The sequence below is a fragment of the Oncorhynchus kisutch genome, linkage group LG14 (genome assembly GCF_002021735.2).
Source record: "Oncorhynchus kisutch isolate 150728-3 linkage group LG14, Okis_V2, whole genome shotgun sequence".
NCBI lineage: Eukaryota > Metazoa > Chordata > Actinopteri > Salmoniformes > Salmonidae > Oncorhynchus > Oncorhynchus kisutch.
In genome coordinates, this window is record NC_034187.2 from 9,145,197 (window position 1) to 9,161,031 (window position 15,835).

General features: G+C 43.5%; 1 protein-coding gene across 2 annotated transcripts in view; it reads left to right on the forward strand.

Moving 5' to 3' along the window:
- Positions 1-15,835, forward strand: part of LOC109878620 (neurexin-3a-like) — a 665,512-nt gene that overhangs the window by 387,137 nt on the left and 262,540 nt on the right. The window contains exon 1 of one of the 2 annotated variants that reach the window (XM_031787764.1): positions 10,186-11,057. The exons of the other annotated variant lie outside the window; for it this stretch is intronic. Coding sequence (XP_031643624.1) covers positions 10,682-11,057 — 376 coding nt within the window. The 5' untranslated portion in view covers positions 10,186-10,681. Of the gene's footprint in view, positions 1-10,185; positions 11,058-15,835 lie in introns of those variants that run through there. 2 annotated transcript variants of the gene reach the window in all.

Here is a 15,835-nt window from a genome sequence, read left to right on the forward strand (position 1 = left end):
GTAACTGTCTATAGTAACTGTCTATAGTAACTGTCTATATGAACTGTCTATATGAAATGTCTATAGTAATTGTCTATAGGAACTGTCTATATGAACTGTCTATAGGAACTGTCTATAGTAACTGTCTATATGAAATGTCTATAGTAATTGTCTATAGGAACTGTCTATAGGAACTGTCTATAGTAACTGTCTATAGTAACTGTCTATAGTAACTGTCTATATGAACTGTCTATAGTAACTGTCTATAGTAACTGTCTATAGTAACTGTCTATAGTAACTGTCTATATGAACTGTCTATATGAACTGTCTATAGTAATTGTCTATAGTAACTGTCTATATGAACTGTCAATATGAACTGTCTATAGTAACTGTCTATAGTAACTGTCTATAGTAACTGTCTATAGGAACTGTCTATAGGAACTGTATATAGGAACTGTCTATAGCAACTGTCTATAGTAACTGTCTATATGAACTGTCTATAGTAACTGTCTATAGTAACTGTCTATAGTAACTGTCTATAGTAACTGTCTATATGAACTGTCTATATGAACTGTCTATAGTAACTGTCTATAGTAACTGTCTATAGTAACTGTCTATAGTAACTGTCTATAGTAACTGTCTATATGAACTGTCTATAGTAACTGTCTATAGTAACTGTCTATAGTAACTGTCTATAGTAACTGTCTATAGTAACTGTCTATATGAACTGTCTATAGTAATTGTCTATAGTAACTGTCTATAGTAAGTGTTTATATGAACTGTCTATAGTAACTGTCTATAGTAACTGTCTATATGAACTGTCTATAGTAACTGTCTATAGTAACTGTCTATAGTAACTGTCTATAGCAACTGTCTATATGAACTGTCTATATGAACTGTCTATATGAACTGTCTATAGTAATTGTCTATAGTAACTGTCTATAGTAACTGTCTATATTAACTGTCTATATGAACTGTCTATGTGAACTGTCTATAGTAACTGTCTATATGAACTGTCTATAGTAACTGTCTATATGAAATGTCTATAGTAACTGTCTATATGAACTGTCTATAGTAACTGTCTATAGTAACTGTCTATATGAAATGTCTATAATAACTGTCTATAGTAACTGTCTATAGTAACTGTCTATAGTAACTGTCTATAGTAACTGTCTATAGTAATTGTCTATAGTAACTGTCTATAGTAACTGTCTATAGTAACTGTCTATAGTAACGGTCTATAGTAACGGTCTATAGTAACGGTCTATAGTAACGGTCTATAGTAACGGTCTATAGTAACTGTCTATAGTAATTGTCTATATTAACTGTCTATAGTAACTGTCTATAGTAACTGTCTATAGTAACTGTCTATAGTAAATCAAAATCAAATCAAATCAAATTTATTTATATAGCCCTTCGTACATCAGCTGATATCTCAAAGTGCTGTACAGAAACCCAGCCTAAAACCCCAAACAGCAAGCAATGCAGGTGGAGAAGCACGGTGGCTAGGAAAAACTCCCTAGAAAGGCCAATACCTAGGAAGAAACCTAGAGAGGAACCAGGCTATGTGGGGTGGCCAGTCCTCTTCTGGCTGTGCCGGGTGGAGATTATAACAGAACATGGTCAAGATGTTCAATGTTCATAAATGACCAGCATGGTCGAATAATAATAAGGCAGAACAGTTGAAACTAGAGCAGCAGCACAGTCAGGTGGAAGTTGAAACTGGAGCAGCAGCATGGCCAGGTAGACTGGGGACAGCAAGGAGTCATCATGTCAGGTAGTCCTGGGGCATGGTCCTAGGGCTCAGGTCAGTTGAAACTGGAACAGCAGCATGGCCAGGTGGACTGGGGACAGCAAGGAGTCATCATGTCAGGTAGTCCTGGGGCATGGTCCTAGGGCTCAGGTCCTCCGAGAGAGAGAAAGAAAGAGAGAAGGAGAGAATTAGAGAACGCACACTTAGATTCACACAGGACACCGAATAGGACAGGAGAAGTACTCCAGATATAACAAACTGACCCCAGCCCCCCGACACATAAACTACTGCAGCATACTATAGTAACTGTCTATAGTAACTGTCTATAGTAATTGTCTATATTAACTGTCTATAGTAACTGTCTATAGTAACTGTCTATATGAACTGTCTATAGTAACTGCCTATAGTAACTGCCTATAGGAACTGTCTATAGTAACTGTCTATAGTAACTGTCTATAGTAACTGTCTATATGAACTGTCTATTGTAACTGTCTACAGTAACTGTCTATATGAACTGTCTATATGAACTGTCAATATTGTCACATTCTGACCTTAGTTCTTTTGTTCGTCTTTGTTTAGTATGGTCAGGGAGTGAGTCGGGTGGGTTGTCTTTGTTCGTTTTTCTATGATTTGGTATTTCTGTGTTTGACCTGGTATGGTTCTCAATCAGAGGCAGCTGTCAATCGTTGTCCCTGATTGAGAACCATACTTAGGCAGCCTGTTTTCACCCTTGATTTGTGGGTGATTACTTTCCATTTCAGTGTTTTCACCATTCGGGACTGTTTCGGGTTTTCATTTTGTTTCTCTTGTTCTTTTTGTATTCTGCATTCAGTCTCATTAAATGACATTATGGATACATTCCACGCTGCATTTTGGTCCTCCGATCCTTCCTACTACTCCTCCTCGTCGTCAGAGGAGGAGGAAGATTGTTACAAATATGAACTGTCTATATGAACTGTCAGCAGGAACCATCTCTAGGAAATGTCTATATAAACTGTCAACAGGAAACAACTGTCTATAGGAACTGTCTATAGTAACTGTCTATAGTAACTGTCTATATTAACTGTCAATAGGAACTGTCTATATGAACTGTCTCTATGAACTGTCAATAGGAAGCATGAATAGACAGTTCCTATTGACAGTTACTATAGACAGTTACTATAGACAGTTACTATAACTGTCTATATGAACTGTCTATAGGAACTGTCTATAGTAACTGTCTATATGAACTGTCAATATGAACTGTCTATAGTAACTGTCTATAGTAACTGTCTATAGTAACTGTATATAGTAACTGTCTATAGTAACTGTTTATAGTAACTGTCTATAGTAACTGTCTATAGTAACTGTCTATAGTAACTGTCTATAGTAACTGTCTCTATGAACTGTCTATATGAACTGTCTCTATGTACTGTTTATAGTAACTGTCTATAGTAACTGTCTCTATGAACTGTCTACATGAACTGTCTCTATGTACTGTTTATATTAACTGTCTCTATGAACTGTCTATATGAACTGTCTCTATGTACTGTTTATAGTAACTGTCTCTATGAACTGTCTATATGAACTGTCTCTATGTACTGTTTATAGTAACTGTCTATAGTAACTGTCTCTATGAACTGTCTATATGAACTGTCTCTATGTACTGTTTATAGTAACTGTCTATAGTAACTGTCTCTATGAACTGTCTATATGAACTGTCTCTATGTACTGTTTATAGTAACTGTCTCTATGAACTGTCTATATGAACTGTCTCTATGTACTGTTTATAGTAACTGTCTCTATGAACTGTCTATATGAACTGTCTATATGAACTGTCTCTATGTACTGTTTATAGTAACTGTCTCTATGAACTGTCTATATGAACTGTCTCTATGTACTGTTTATAGTAACTGTCTATAGGAACTGCAATCACTGGACCCAGAAGGTTTCTGTTCGTTGTTTACTTAGGAGCCATTGACTCTCATTGAATAGAAAGGGAGGGGAGGAAAGAGTAGACTTCTGCTGTTCTCCATAGGGGACTGCTCTCTCTGTTTAGGATGTAAAGCAAAGACAGAGATAATCAAACCCAGAGCCAAAGGGCTCGGAGTCCCTCCTCGGCATTTAAATGTCCATTATATGTGGATTTGCAGGCAGCCAGCCAGCCCTCCACATTGTCTCATGGATAGACAGGCACATGCACACTAATGCACACACACACAAACATACACACACAAACATACACACACAAACATACACACACAAACATACACACACACACACACACACACACATCAGGTCACTCAGATGTTCCAAAGTGCATATAACACTGAGATCCTAATGCTTCTTAGGAAGTTCTTTATGAGTTTAAGTTCAGGAGACACACACATACACACCATCTCTCCCGAAGAAGCGACAGTTGTGGATGGTCAAAAACAGCTTGATTGTCGTAGCAACATCCGGGAAACTGGGCAGAAGGAAGTGGTGCTTTACAGCAGATCTGCAACCTCTTTAATTCAGCCTCTCATTCTCCTTAAATTGCCGGCCTCAACTGTGTAGGAAGCTCTGGGGACAGGTCATCTGAACTGTATAGGAAGCTCTGGGGACCAGCATTCTGAAATGTATAGGAAGCTTTGGGGACATGTCATCTGAACTGTATAGGAAGCTCTGGGGATCTGGTCATCTGAACTGTATAGGAAGCTTTGGGGATCTGGTCATCTCAACTGTATAGGAAGCTCTGGGGACAGGTCATCTGAACTGTATCGGAAGCTCTGGGGACAGGTCATCTGAACTGTATAGGAAGCTCTGGGGACAGGTCATCTGAACTGTATAGGACGCTCTGGGGACAGGTCATCTGAACTGTATAGGAAGCTCTGGGGACAGGTCATCTGAACTGTATAGGAAGCTTTGGGGACAGGTCATCTGAACTGTATAGGAAGCTTTGGGGACAGGTCATCTGAACTGTATAAGAAGCTTTGGGGACAGGTCATCTGAACTGTATAGGAAGCATTGGGGACAGGTCATCTGAACTGTAAAGGAAGCTTTGGGGACAGGTCATCTGAACTGTATAGGAAGCTCTGGGGACAGGTCATCTGAACTGTATAGGAAGCTTTGGGGACAGGTCATCTAAACTGTATAGGAAGCTTTGGAGACAGGTCATCTTAACTGTATAGGAAGCTTTGGAGACAGGTCATCTTAACTGTATAGGAAGCTTTGGGGACAGGTCATCTGAACTGTATAGGAAGCTTTGGGGACAGGTCATCTGAACTGTATAGGAAGCTTTGGGGACAGGTCATCTGAACTGTATAGGAAGCTTTGGGGATCTGGTCATCTGAACTGTATAGGAAGCTTTGGGGACAGGTCATCTGAACTGTATAGGAAGCTTTGGGGACAGGTCATCTGAACTGTATAGGAAGCTTTGGGGACAGGTCATCTGAACTGTATAGGAAGCTTTGGGGACAGGTCATCTGAACTGTATAGGAAGCTTTGGGGACAGGTCATCTTAACTGTATAGGAAGCTTTGGGGACAGGTCATCTGAACTGTATAGGAAACTTTGGGGACAGGTCATCTTAACTGTATAGGAAGCTTTGGGGACAGGTCATCTGAACTGTATAGGAAGCTTTGCGGACAGGTCATCTTAACTGTATAGGAAGCTTTGGGGACAGGTCATCTTAACTGTATAGGAAGCTTTGGGGACAGGTCATCTGAACTGTATAGGAAGCTTTGGCGACTGGTCATCTGGATACTGGACAGCCAATAAATTGGCAGATGCAAACAAATGATTTTCTTGAACAGTTCTTGAGGACTTGAACAAAAAAAGACTTCAGGAGACCAGGGAAGTCTCTCCAGTTAGATTTCATTCAATTCCATTTAGTTTAATTTACCTTGAATATTGCAGGCAATTAACCAGACAATACCCTCTGAGTTCAACAATAAATAGTGGCTAAATGTATCCTCAAGCCACCAACTTTGTCACTCAATGTTGGCTGTTTGATGTGTCATTTTTTATAAATGCAGGAGAGTTGCATGTACAAAACATGTTTTACTGGTAGCTGACTAGTATGCGGTGGCATCTATTTTACAATCTTTAATGTTTGAATTTCCGACATTAATTACTGAACAAGTAATTACCAGTGGTGGAAAAAGTACCCAATTGTCATACTTGGGTAAAATAAAAGATACATTCATAGAAAATGAATCAAGTTAAAAGTAAAAGTCACCCAGTAAAATACTACTTGATTAGAAGTCTAAAAGTATTTTAGACTTTATACTTAAGTATCAAAAGTAAAGATATAAATAATTTCAAATTCCTTCTATTAAGCAAAGCAGGCGGGACACATGGATAGCCAGGGGCCACACAAAAGATGCATGTGTGTTTAATGAGTCTGTGGGATCAGAGGCAGTAGATGACCAGGGATGACCTCTCACGTGCGTGAATTAGACCATTTTCCTGCACTTTTTTGGTGTCAGAGAAAATGTATGGAATTAAAAGTACATTATTTTCTTTAGGAATGTAGTGAAGTAAAAGTAAAAGTTGTCCAAAATATAAATAGTAAAGAAAAGTACAGATACACCCCCAAAAACGACTTAAGTAGTACTTTGAAGTGTATTTACTGAAGTAATTTACACCACTGGTAAATACGTTATTCCCGCCAGCCAGCAGTCTATATGGCAGCATTTGTTTAGCTTTGTGAAATGTTAGGCTTAGCATGAGAAAAGGACTACCAAATAGGCCTCCCAAATGAACATTTATCCATTAGCTGAACCAAAGCTATAGGCTACTTGCTCTGGCACCAAAGAAAGCCTATCACCGAATCAATAGGTAGCCGCATAGACATGTCATAATCGGTAGTCTATACTCTGTGAGTGGGCCCGAGGTCTGGACATTTTGTCTCATTTTGAAATGTGAGAAATGTTTGCATTCTTCACATACTACAATAGGTGTGTCAGGTGATTCAATTATTTTGGTAAAGTCACAAATGGATGGTTAGAAATAGCATCGATTGTCCTTGTTCTATATTCAAGTGGAAACATCAGTATATTTCATGCACCTTAAGCTCGTTGGTGCTCCCTAATGTCCTATTTTGGGAAGCGTGGTGGGGGCTGCTGGTGACACACAGCATGAGTTGTTTAATGCGATCGGAGGGAAACAGAACCCTGGAAATGCAAGGAGGATCAAAAGGTTTTGCATTAGAATATCCCCTTTTCAGTTTTGATTTTGAGTCTGTGAATTGCTGAGCAGGCAGCACATGTCCACGCAGCTTTTAGATCTGGTTCTCTCCCTATCTTTCTTTTCCTCTGACTTTTCCAGTTTTCCAGTATTCTTTCTCTCTCTCTCTCTCTCTCTCTCGCTCTCTCTGTCTCTCTGTCTCTCTGTCTGTCTGTCCATCTGTCTCTCTCTCTCTCTCTCTCTCTCTCTGTATGTCTGTCCATCTGTCTCTCTCTCTCTCTCTCTCTGTCTGTCTGTCTCGCTCTCTCTCTCTCTCTGTCTCTCTCTCTCTCTCTCTCTCTCTCTCTCTCTCTCTCTCTCTCTCTCTCTCTCTCTCTCCTCTCTCTCCCCTCTCTCTGTTTGTCTGTCTGTCTCTCTCTCTCTCCCCTCTCTCTGTCTGTCTGTCTCGCTCTCTCTCTCTCTCTCTCTCTCTCTCTCTCTCTCTCTCTCTCTCTCTCTCATTCTGTCTGTCTGTCTGTCTGTCTGTCTGTCTGTCTGTCTGTCTGTCTGTCTGTCTGTCTGTCTGTCTGTCTGTCTGTCTGTCTGTCTGTCTGTCTGTCTGTCTCTCTCTCTCTCTCTCTCTCTCTCTCTCTCTCTCTCTCTTGTCTCTCCTTCTCTCTCTCTCTCTCTCTCTCTGTCTTTCCCTCTCTCTCTCTGTCTGTCTGTCCCCCCTCTCTCTCTCTCTCCCCCCTCTCTCTGTTTGTCTGTCTCTCTCTCTCTCTTCTCTCTCTGTCTCGCTCTGTCTGTCTGTCTGTCTGTCTGTCTGTCTCTCTCCCCCCCCCCCCCCCTCTCTCTCTCTCTCTCTCTCTCTCTCTCCTATCTCTCTCCCCTCTCTCTCCCCCATCTCTCTCTCTCTCCCTCTCTCTGTTTGTTCTGTCTCTGCTTGTCTCTCTCTCTCTCTCTCTCTCTCTCTCTCTCTCTCTCTCTCTCTCTCTCTCTCTCTCACTCCCTCTCTCTCTCTCATTTTATCTTTCCTATTATTACTCCTCTCCCTTCATATATTTTTCCATCCCTTCCTCCCCTGATCAGTGCTGGCTGTGCAGCAGTCTCCACCCACCACCCCCTCCTTTGCACTCTCTGAAGATTTGCATTATGTTAATAGTCCATTTGTATATTCTCCCTCTCCATCCCCTTATCCCCCGAACCCTCCCATCCTGTTCCCACTGGTTAATTTCACCTGAGCCTAGTTTACCCTGCTCCTTCTCTCTCCCAGTCTGCCTGCCCACCTCCTGACTCTCTCAGTGTTGCTGTCTGCTGTAGTCAGGTTAGGATCACTCTCTCAGTGTTGCTGTCTGCTGTAGTCAGGTTAGGATCTCTCTCTCAGTGTTGCTGACTGCTGTAGTCAGGTTAGGGTCACTCTCTCAGTGTTGCTGTCTGCTGTAGTCAGGTTAGGATCACTCCCTCAGTGTTGCTGTCTGCTGTAGTCAGGTTAGGATCACTCTCTCAGTGTTGCTGTCTGCTGTGGTAAGTGGCAGATCACTCTCTCAGTGTTGCTGTCTGCTGTAGTCAGGTTAGGATCGCTCTCTCAGTGTTGCTGACTGCTGTAGTCAGGTTAGGGTCACTCTCTCAGTGTTGCTGTCTGCTGTAGTCAGGTTAGGATCACTCCCTCAGTGTTGCTGTCTGCTGTAGTCAGGTTAGGATCACTCTCTCAGTGTTGCTGTCTGCTGTGGTAAGTGGCAGATCACTCTCTCAGTGTTGCTGTCTGCTGTAGTCAGGTTAGGATCACTCTCTCAGTGTTGCTGTCTGCTGTAGTCAGGTTAGGATCACTCTCTCAGTGTTGCTGTCTGCTGTAGTCAGGTTAGGATCACTCTCTCAGTGTTGCTGCCTGCTGTAGTCAGGTTAGGATCACTCTCTCACTGTTGCGGTCTGCTGTAGTCAGGTTAGGATCACTCTTTCAATGTTGCTGTCTGCTGTGATCAGTGTCAGATCACTCTCTCAGTGTTGCTGACTGCTGTAGTCAGGTTAGGATCACTCTCTCAGTGTTGCTGTCTGCTGTAGTCAGGTTAGGATCACTCTCTCAGTGTTGCTGCCTGCTGTAGTCAGGTTAGGATCACTCTCTCACTGTTGCGGTCTGCTGTAGTCAGGTTAGGATCACTCTTTCAATGTTGCTGTCTGCTGTGATCAGTGTCAGATCACTCTCTCAGTGTTGCTGACTGCTGTAGTCAGGTTAGGATCACTCTCTCAGTGTTGCTGTCTGCTGTAGTCAGGTTAGGATCACTCTCTCAGTGTTGCTGCCTGCTGTAGTCAGGTTAGGATCACTCTCTCACTGTTGCGGTCTGCTGTAGTCAGGTTAGGATCACTCTTTCAATGTTGCTGTCTGCTGTGATCAGTGTCAGATCACTCTCTCAGTGTTGCTGACTGCTGTGGTCAGTGTCAGATCACTATCTCGGTGTTGCTGTCTGCTGTAGTCAGGTTAGGATCACTCTCTCAGTGTTGCTGTCTGCTGTAGTCAGGTTAGGATCACTCTCTCAGTGTTGCTGCCTGCTGTAGTCAGGTTAGGATCACTCTCTCACTGTTGCGGTCTGCTGTAGTCAGGTTAGGATCACTCTTTCAATGTTGCTGTCTGCTGTGATCAGTGTCAGATCACTCTCTCAGTGTTGCTGACTGCTGTGGTCAGTGTCAGATCACTATCTCAGTGTTGCTGACTGCTGTAGTCAGGTTAGGATCACTCTCTCGGTGTTGCTTACTGCTGTAGTCAGGTTAGGATCCAATTAGGGTCCTGTCTCATCTCTCTCTGAGCAGGGGGCTGTGTTCAGGCGTTGAGCCTGAGACAGGGGGGGGTGAGTGGAATCACCCCCCACACACACACAGACACACACACACACTCTCCTCCCTTAGAGAGGAGGATGAGACACTGAGACACACAGAAGATAAGAGAAAGGAGATTCCTGGTCATGGTTTCTAAACTGCAGCAGTATTGGAGCTCTACAGTGGACTAGTACACTACAGAGAACACTGGTCTTTGTTCATGTGTTTACTTGCTCTGCAGGGATGAAGAGAGATGAGTTGTGATAAACCAGGTACTTATACTGTTTGTCTTCATCTGCACTCAAACTCTATCTGCATGTGAGAGAGAGAGAGAGAGGGAGGGAGGGAGGCAGGGAGAGAGAGAGACAGAGAGAGGAGAGAGAGAGAGAGAGAGAGAGAGAGAGAGAGAGAGAGGAGAGAGAGAGAGAGAGAGAAGAGAGAGAGAGAGAGAGAGAGAGAGAGAGGGAGAGGGGGGGTGATCTCCCATGTGTGACTGATAGCTGCTGGAGAGAGTGTGCACTACATCGGAGAGCGAGGGAGCCAGTGAATGAGCGCAGGAGATACGCTCGCAGCCAGAAGAGCAGCAGGAGCGAACACAACTACGCAGGAAGCACCAGAGAGAGAGAGAGAGAAGGGGGGGTCCTCCGATTTTCTTTCCTTCAGAGAAAAGGGGAGCGTGAGAAAGAAAGAAAAAAAACACTCCTTTTTCTGTACCTTCAGGGCAAGGTGGCAAAGAGCGTAACGGTTGGGTGAGAGGAGCATGCGAAAGAGAACACCCAATGTTTCTTTTCTCTGAGTGACAAATCAGAACGTGAGAACTATAGTTAGAGCGTGCGTGCTGTTCTTCAAATTGGTCAGAGATCTTAAGGAGATCTTAGAGATCCTCTACTTTTTTACTTCGGGTTGTAGAGCTGGACCAGTGGGGTGAAACTGAAGCGGTCCCGAATCCGGAGCTAACCCGGGCGGACGTGGGTTTGGTTCTGAGTGATCCTAGTATGGCGTTGTCTCTATCATGAGCCTGGTCTCTGTGGAGTTCGCCCCACCCCGTACCGTACGTCTGTTGTCAGTTCTTCGGGCTTGGATCATGCTTCGTCCTGCCGGTGGTGCAATGTCGCGGGGCTCCAAGGATGGGGGGGCATACCACCTCTCCAGCCCCCTCCGCCTGCGCCTGAGCCCCTGGATGTGGTCTCTGACTCTAGGATGTATCACTGGGTCTGTGTGGAGTTCTTCTCCCAGGGGGAGGCAGGATAACAACGTGGCTGCCGCCAGACCTCCAGGGCAGGCTACGTCCTATACGTACCCCGAGCATCAACTCCACGGGACGCGGCATCAGTCCTCTGCATCTGTCTCCATCTACCACTGGCCAGCCTCACTTAGGGGTGGCCACGGTGAGTCACACTTTAGACCTTAAACTTACTCAGACCGTAATCCTGTGTTCTTGAACCCGAACAGGTTTTTCTTTTCTGAATCAAAAGATTGGTTGTGGGCTGGTTGTGTCTGGGGGAAACGTGTGACTGACCAAGTCTCTACGTCCCTGCGACACTGTTAGAGAGAGGCTACAGGGAAACGTGTCTACTCGATACGATCAGCGTGGCTGAATTGTCTGGACAAAAGGTCCCCATCTTGTTAGAGACATTTGAGCATTTCCTTTTCCTGCATTTCTACACGATTCAAGGAGCTGAGAGATTTATTTGCAATTTGAAAGCTAATTTCCTGCAATTCATGCATTTTGCCTTGGCTAATGTTCTTCTTGCCTTGGCAAATGCTGTGTTCTTCTACTCAAATATAACAACAGACTCACCACTGCTAAATTGTTTTATTCCCTTTGACTGTCTAACTTTTATTTTGGTTTGTTAGATTGCTAGTTCTCAAATATTATACTATTAAAAAATATATATAAGTCTATTATCATTAATACATCATTTATATCTGATTGTTTAATGTTTACACTGAAAGTGTTTTTTTCCTCCTCAAAATATTTATTTGTATTATTATTAAATGCTTAGGTGGCCAAGAATAACAATGACAGTAAAATCCCAGCCTAAAGCCCTAACTGTAAACCCTAACCTCACTCCTTTTTCTCGAATCTCAAGCAACCTAGGGGCAACATAGGGTTTAATACTTTCCAGAGAATCGACCAAATTCACATCCTGAGAAAATTGCAAGAAATTACCAGGCATCCCGGTATTCCCTTTCAAACCTATTTTGTTTCACTCTGTTTCTGTTTCTCTCTAAGTCTGTCTCTCTCTCATGGTCTGTCTCTCTCTTTCTGTCTGTTTTTCTCTCTTTCTGTTTCTCTCTCTGTCTGTCTCTCTCTGTCCCTCTCTGTCTGTTTCTCTCTCTGTCTGTCTCTCTCTATCTCTGTTTTTCTCTCTCTGTCTGTCCCTCTCTGTCTGTCTCTCTCTGTCCCTCTCTGTCTGTTTCTCTCTCTGTCTGTCTCTCTCTATCTCTGTTTTTCTCTCTCTGTCTGTCCCTCTCTGTCTGTCTGTCTCTCTCTGTCCCTCTCTGTCTGTTTCTCTCTCTGTCTGTCTCTGTTATCTCTCTGTCCCTCTGTCCGTTTCTCTCTCTGTCTGTCTCTGTCTGTTACCTCTCTGTCCCTCTCCGTCTGCTTCTCTCTCTGTCTGTCCCTAACAATAATCCAAACAGTTGCATTGTTTCGATTGGACAAATTCACGTAATCTGCGTAATAAATACGCCCCAGTCGAGCCAGCGCAAGGGAGCGAGAGGAGGGGGCAGGCAGAAAAATACTTGACAGGCAGAAAAATACTTACGTCTTTGTAATCTGTTTTGGATGCCTCGCAAATTCACCAAAGTTTGCCTCGTCCACTCTGGTTTTGTTTAAATTACACAACTTTCCCCAGACCTTTATAGCCAACCTGGAATCAGAGCATTTCATATTATTTTGAAGATAAATCTGAGACACTCCATTTATGTTAAGTTTTGTTAAGTTTTGTATTGTCACGGCCGTCAGTGCCTCTAACAAAGTTAACTACCCAAACTGAAAGGAGGGAAAAAAGGGCTACCTAAGTATGGTTCCCAATCAGAGACAACGATAGACAGCTGTCCCTGATTGAGAACCATACCCGGCCAAAACATAGAAAGACAAAATCATAGAAAACAAAACATAGAATGCCCACAACAAATCACACCCTGACCAAACCAAATAGAGACATAAAATGCTCTAAGGTCAGGGCGTGACATGTATGGCATGTTTTCATTTTTGGATATCCGTCAAATCAAATTGTATTTCTCGCATGAGCCAAATGCAACAACCTTACAGTGAAATGCTAATTTACAAGACCTTAACCAACAATGCAGTTTAAGAAAGAACCTAAGAAAGTAAAAGATATGACTAACAAATAATTAAAGAGGAGCAGTAAAATAACAATAGCCAGTCTATATACAGGGGGATACCAGAACAGAGTAAATGTGCGGGGCCACCGGTGTCGAGGTTATTGAGGTAATATATACATTTGGGAATGCAGGCGGCCTAGTGGTTAGAATGTTGGACTTGTTGCCAGATTGAATCCCCGAACTGACAAGGTACATATCTGTCATTCTGCCCCTTAACAAGGCAGTTAACCCACTGTTTCTAGACCAGTTAACCCACTGTTCCTAGACCAGTTAACCCACTGTTCCTAGACCAGTTAACCCACTGTTCCTAGGCCATCATTGAAAATAAGAATTTGTTCATAACTGACTTGCCTAGTTAAATAACGGTAATATATATATATTTTTTTCTAAATGTAGGTAGCGTTATTAAAGTGACCATTCATAGAGTAGCAGCAGTATAGAAGGGGGGTGCAATGCAAATAGTTTAGGTAGTAATTTGATTAGATGTTCAGGAGTCTTATGGCTTGGGGGTAGAAGCTGTTTAGATGCTTCTTGGACCTAGACTTGGCGTTCCGGTACCCCTTGCTGTGCGGTAGCAGAGAGAACAGTCTATGACTAGGGTGGCTGGAGTCTTTGACAATTTTTAGGATCTTCCTCTGACAGGGCCTTCTTCTGGAGGTCCCGGATGGCAGGAAGCTTGGCACCGGTGATGTATTGGGCCATACAACCTCTGTATTGCATTGCAGTCAGAGGCCAAACAGTTGCCAGGTTGTGATGCTCTCGATGATGAAGCTGTAAAACCTTTTGAGGATCTGAGGACCCATTCCAAATCTTTTCAGTCTCCTGAACGGGAATAGGTTTTGTCGTGCCCTCTATACGACTGTCTTGGTGTGTTTGGAACACGTTCGTTTGTTGGTGATGTGGATGCCAAGGCTCTTGACCTGCTCCACTACAGCCCCATCGATGAGAATGGGGGCGTGGTCGGTCCTCCTTTTCTTGTAGTCCACATTCCTCTCCTTTGTCTTGATCACATCGAGAGAGAGGTTGTTGTCCTTGCACCACACAGTCAGATCTCTAACCTCCTCCCTATAGGCTGTTTTATCGTTGTCTGTGATCAGGCCTACCACTGTTGTGTCATCGGCAAACGTAATGATGGTGTTGGACTCGTGCCTGGCCTTGCAGTCATTAATGAACAGGGAGTACAGGAGGGTGCTGAGCACACACCCCTAAGGGGCCCCCGTGTTGAGGATCAGCATGGCGGATGTGTTTTTACCTACCCTTACCACCTGGGGGCGTCCAGTCAGGAAGTACAGGATCCAGTTGCAGAGGGAGGTGTTAAGTCCCAGGGTCCTTAGCTTAGTGATGAGCTTTGAGGGCACTATGGTGTTGAACGCTAAGCTGTAGTCAATGAATAGCATTCTCACATATGTGTTCCTTTTGTCCAGGTTGTGAAAGGGCAGTGTCGAGAGCAATAGACATTGCATCATCTGTGGATCTGTTGGGGCGGGTCTAGGGTTTCTGGGATAATGATGTTGATGTGAGCCATGACCAGCCTTTCAAAGCACTTCATGGCTACAGACGTGAATGCCCTACGTGAATACTCTACAACCCCTACAGGTCGGTAGTCAATTAGGCAGGTTACCTTAGTGTTCTTGGGAACAGGGACTATTGTGGTCTGCTTGAAACATGTTGGTATTACAGATTCACATAGGGAAAATGCCACTGAAGACACTTGGTCAGCGCATGTACACGTCCTGGTAATCCACCTGGCCCGGCGGCCTTGTGAATGTTGACCTGTTTAAAGGTCTCACATCGGCTACAGAGAGCGTGATCACACAATCGTCCAGAACAGCTGATGCTCTCGTGCATATTTCAGTGTTACTTGCCTTGAAGTGATCATAGAAGTTATTTAGATCATCTGGTTGGCTTGTGTCACTGGGCTGATCTCGGCTGTGCTTCCCTTTGCAGTCTGTAAAAGTTGGCCACATCCGATGAGCATCGGAGCCAGTGTAGTACAATTCGATCTTTGTCCTGTATTGATGCTTTGTCTATTTGATGGTTCGTGGGAGGGCATTCGTATAAGCTTCCAGGTTAGAGTCCCGCTCCTTGAAAGCGGAAGCTCTACCCTTTAGTTCAGTGTGAATGTTGAGTGTAGTCTATGGCTTCTGGTTGGGGTATGTACGTACAGTCACTGTGGGGAAGCCGTCCTCAATGCACTCATTGATGAAGCCAATGACTGATGTGGTGTGCTCCTCAAATCCATCTGAAGATACACAGAACATCTTCCAGTCTGTGCTAGCATCTTGCTTCATCTGACCAATTTTTTATAGACCTTGGTGACTGGTGCTTCCTGCTTTAATTTGCATGTAATCTTTGTGTGTGGAGTAAATGTGGTCTAGAGTTCTTTTCCCTCTGGTTACACATTTAATATGCTGATAATGAATGAGGTAAAACTGATTTAAGCTTCCTTGCATTAAAGCCACTAGGAGCACCATCTTTGGATGAGCGTTTTCCAGGTTTCTTATGGCGGAATACAGCTCATTGAGTGCAGTCTTAGTGCATCGGTCTGTGTTGGTATGTAGACAGATACAAAAAGACAGATATAAACTCTCTAGGTAGATAGTGTGGTCTACAGCTTGTCTTGAGATACTGTACCTCAGGCGAGCAAAACTTTAAGACTTCCTTAGTTATCGTGCACCAGCTGTTGTTTACAAATATACCTAGGCCCCGTGTCTTACCAGAGGCTGCGGTTCTATCCTGCCGATAGCGTGTATAAACCACCAGACGTATGTTTTTAATGTTAGCGTTCAGCCAAAACTCGGTGAAACATAAT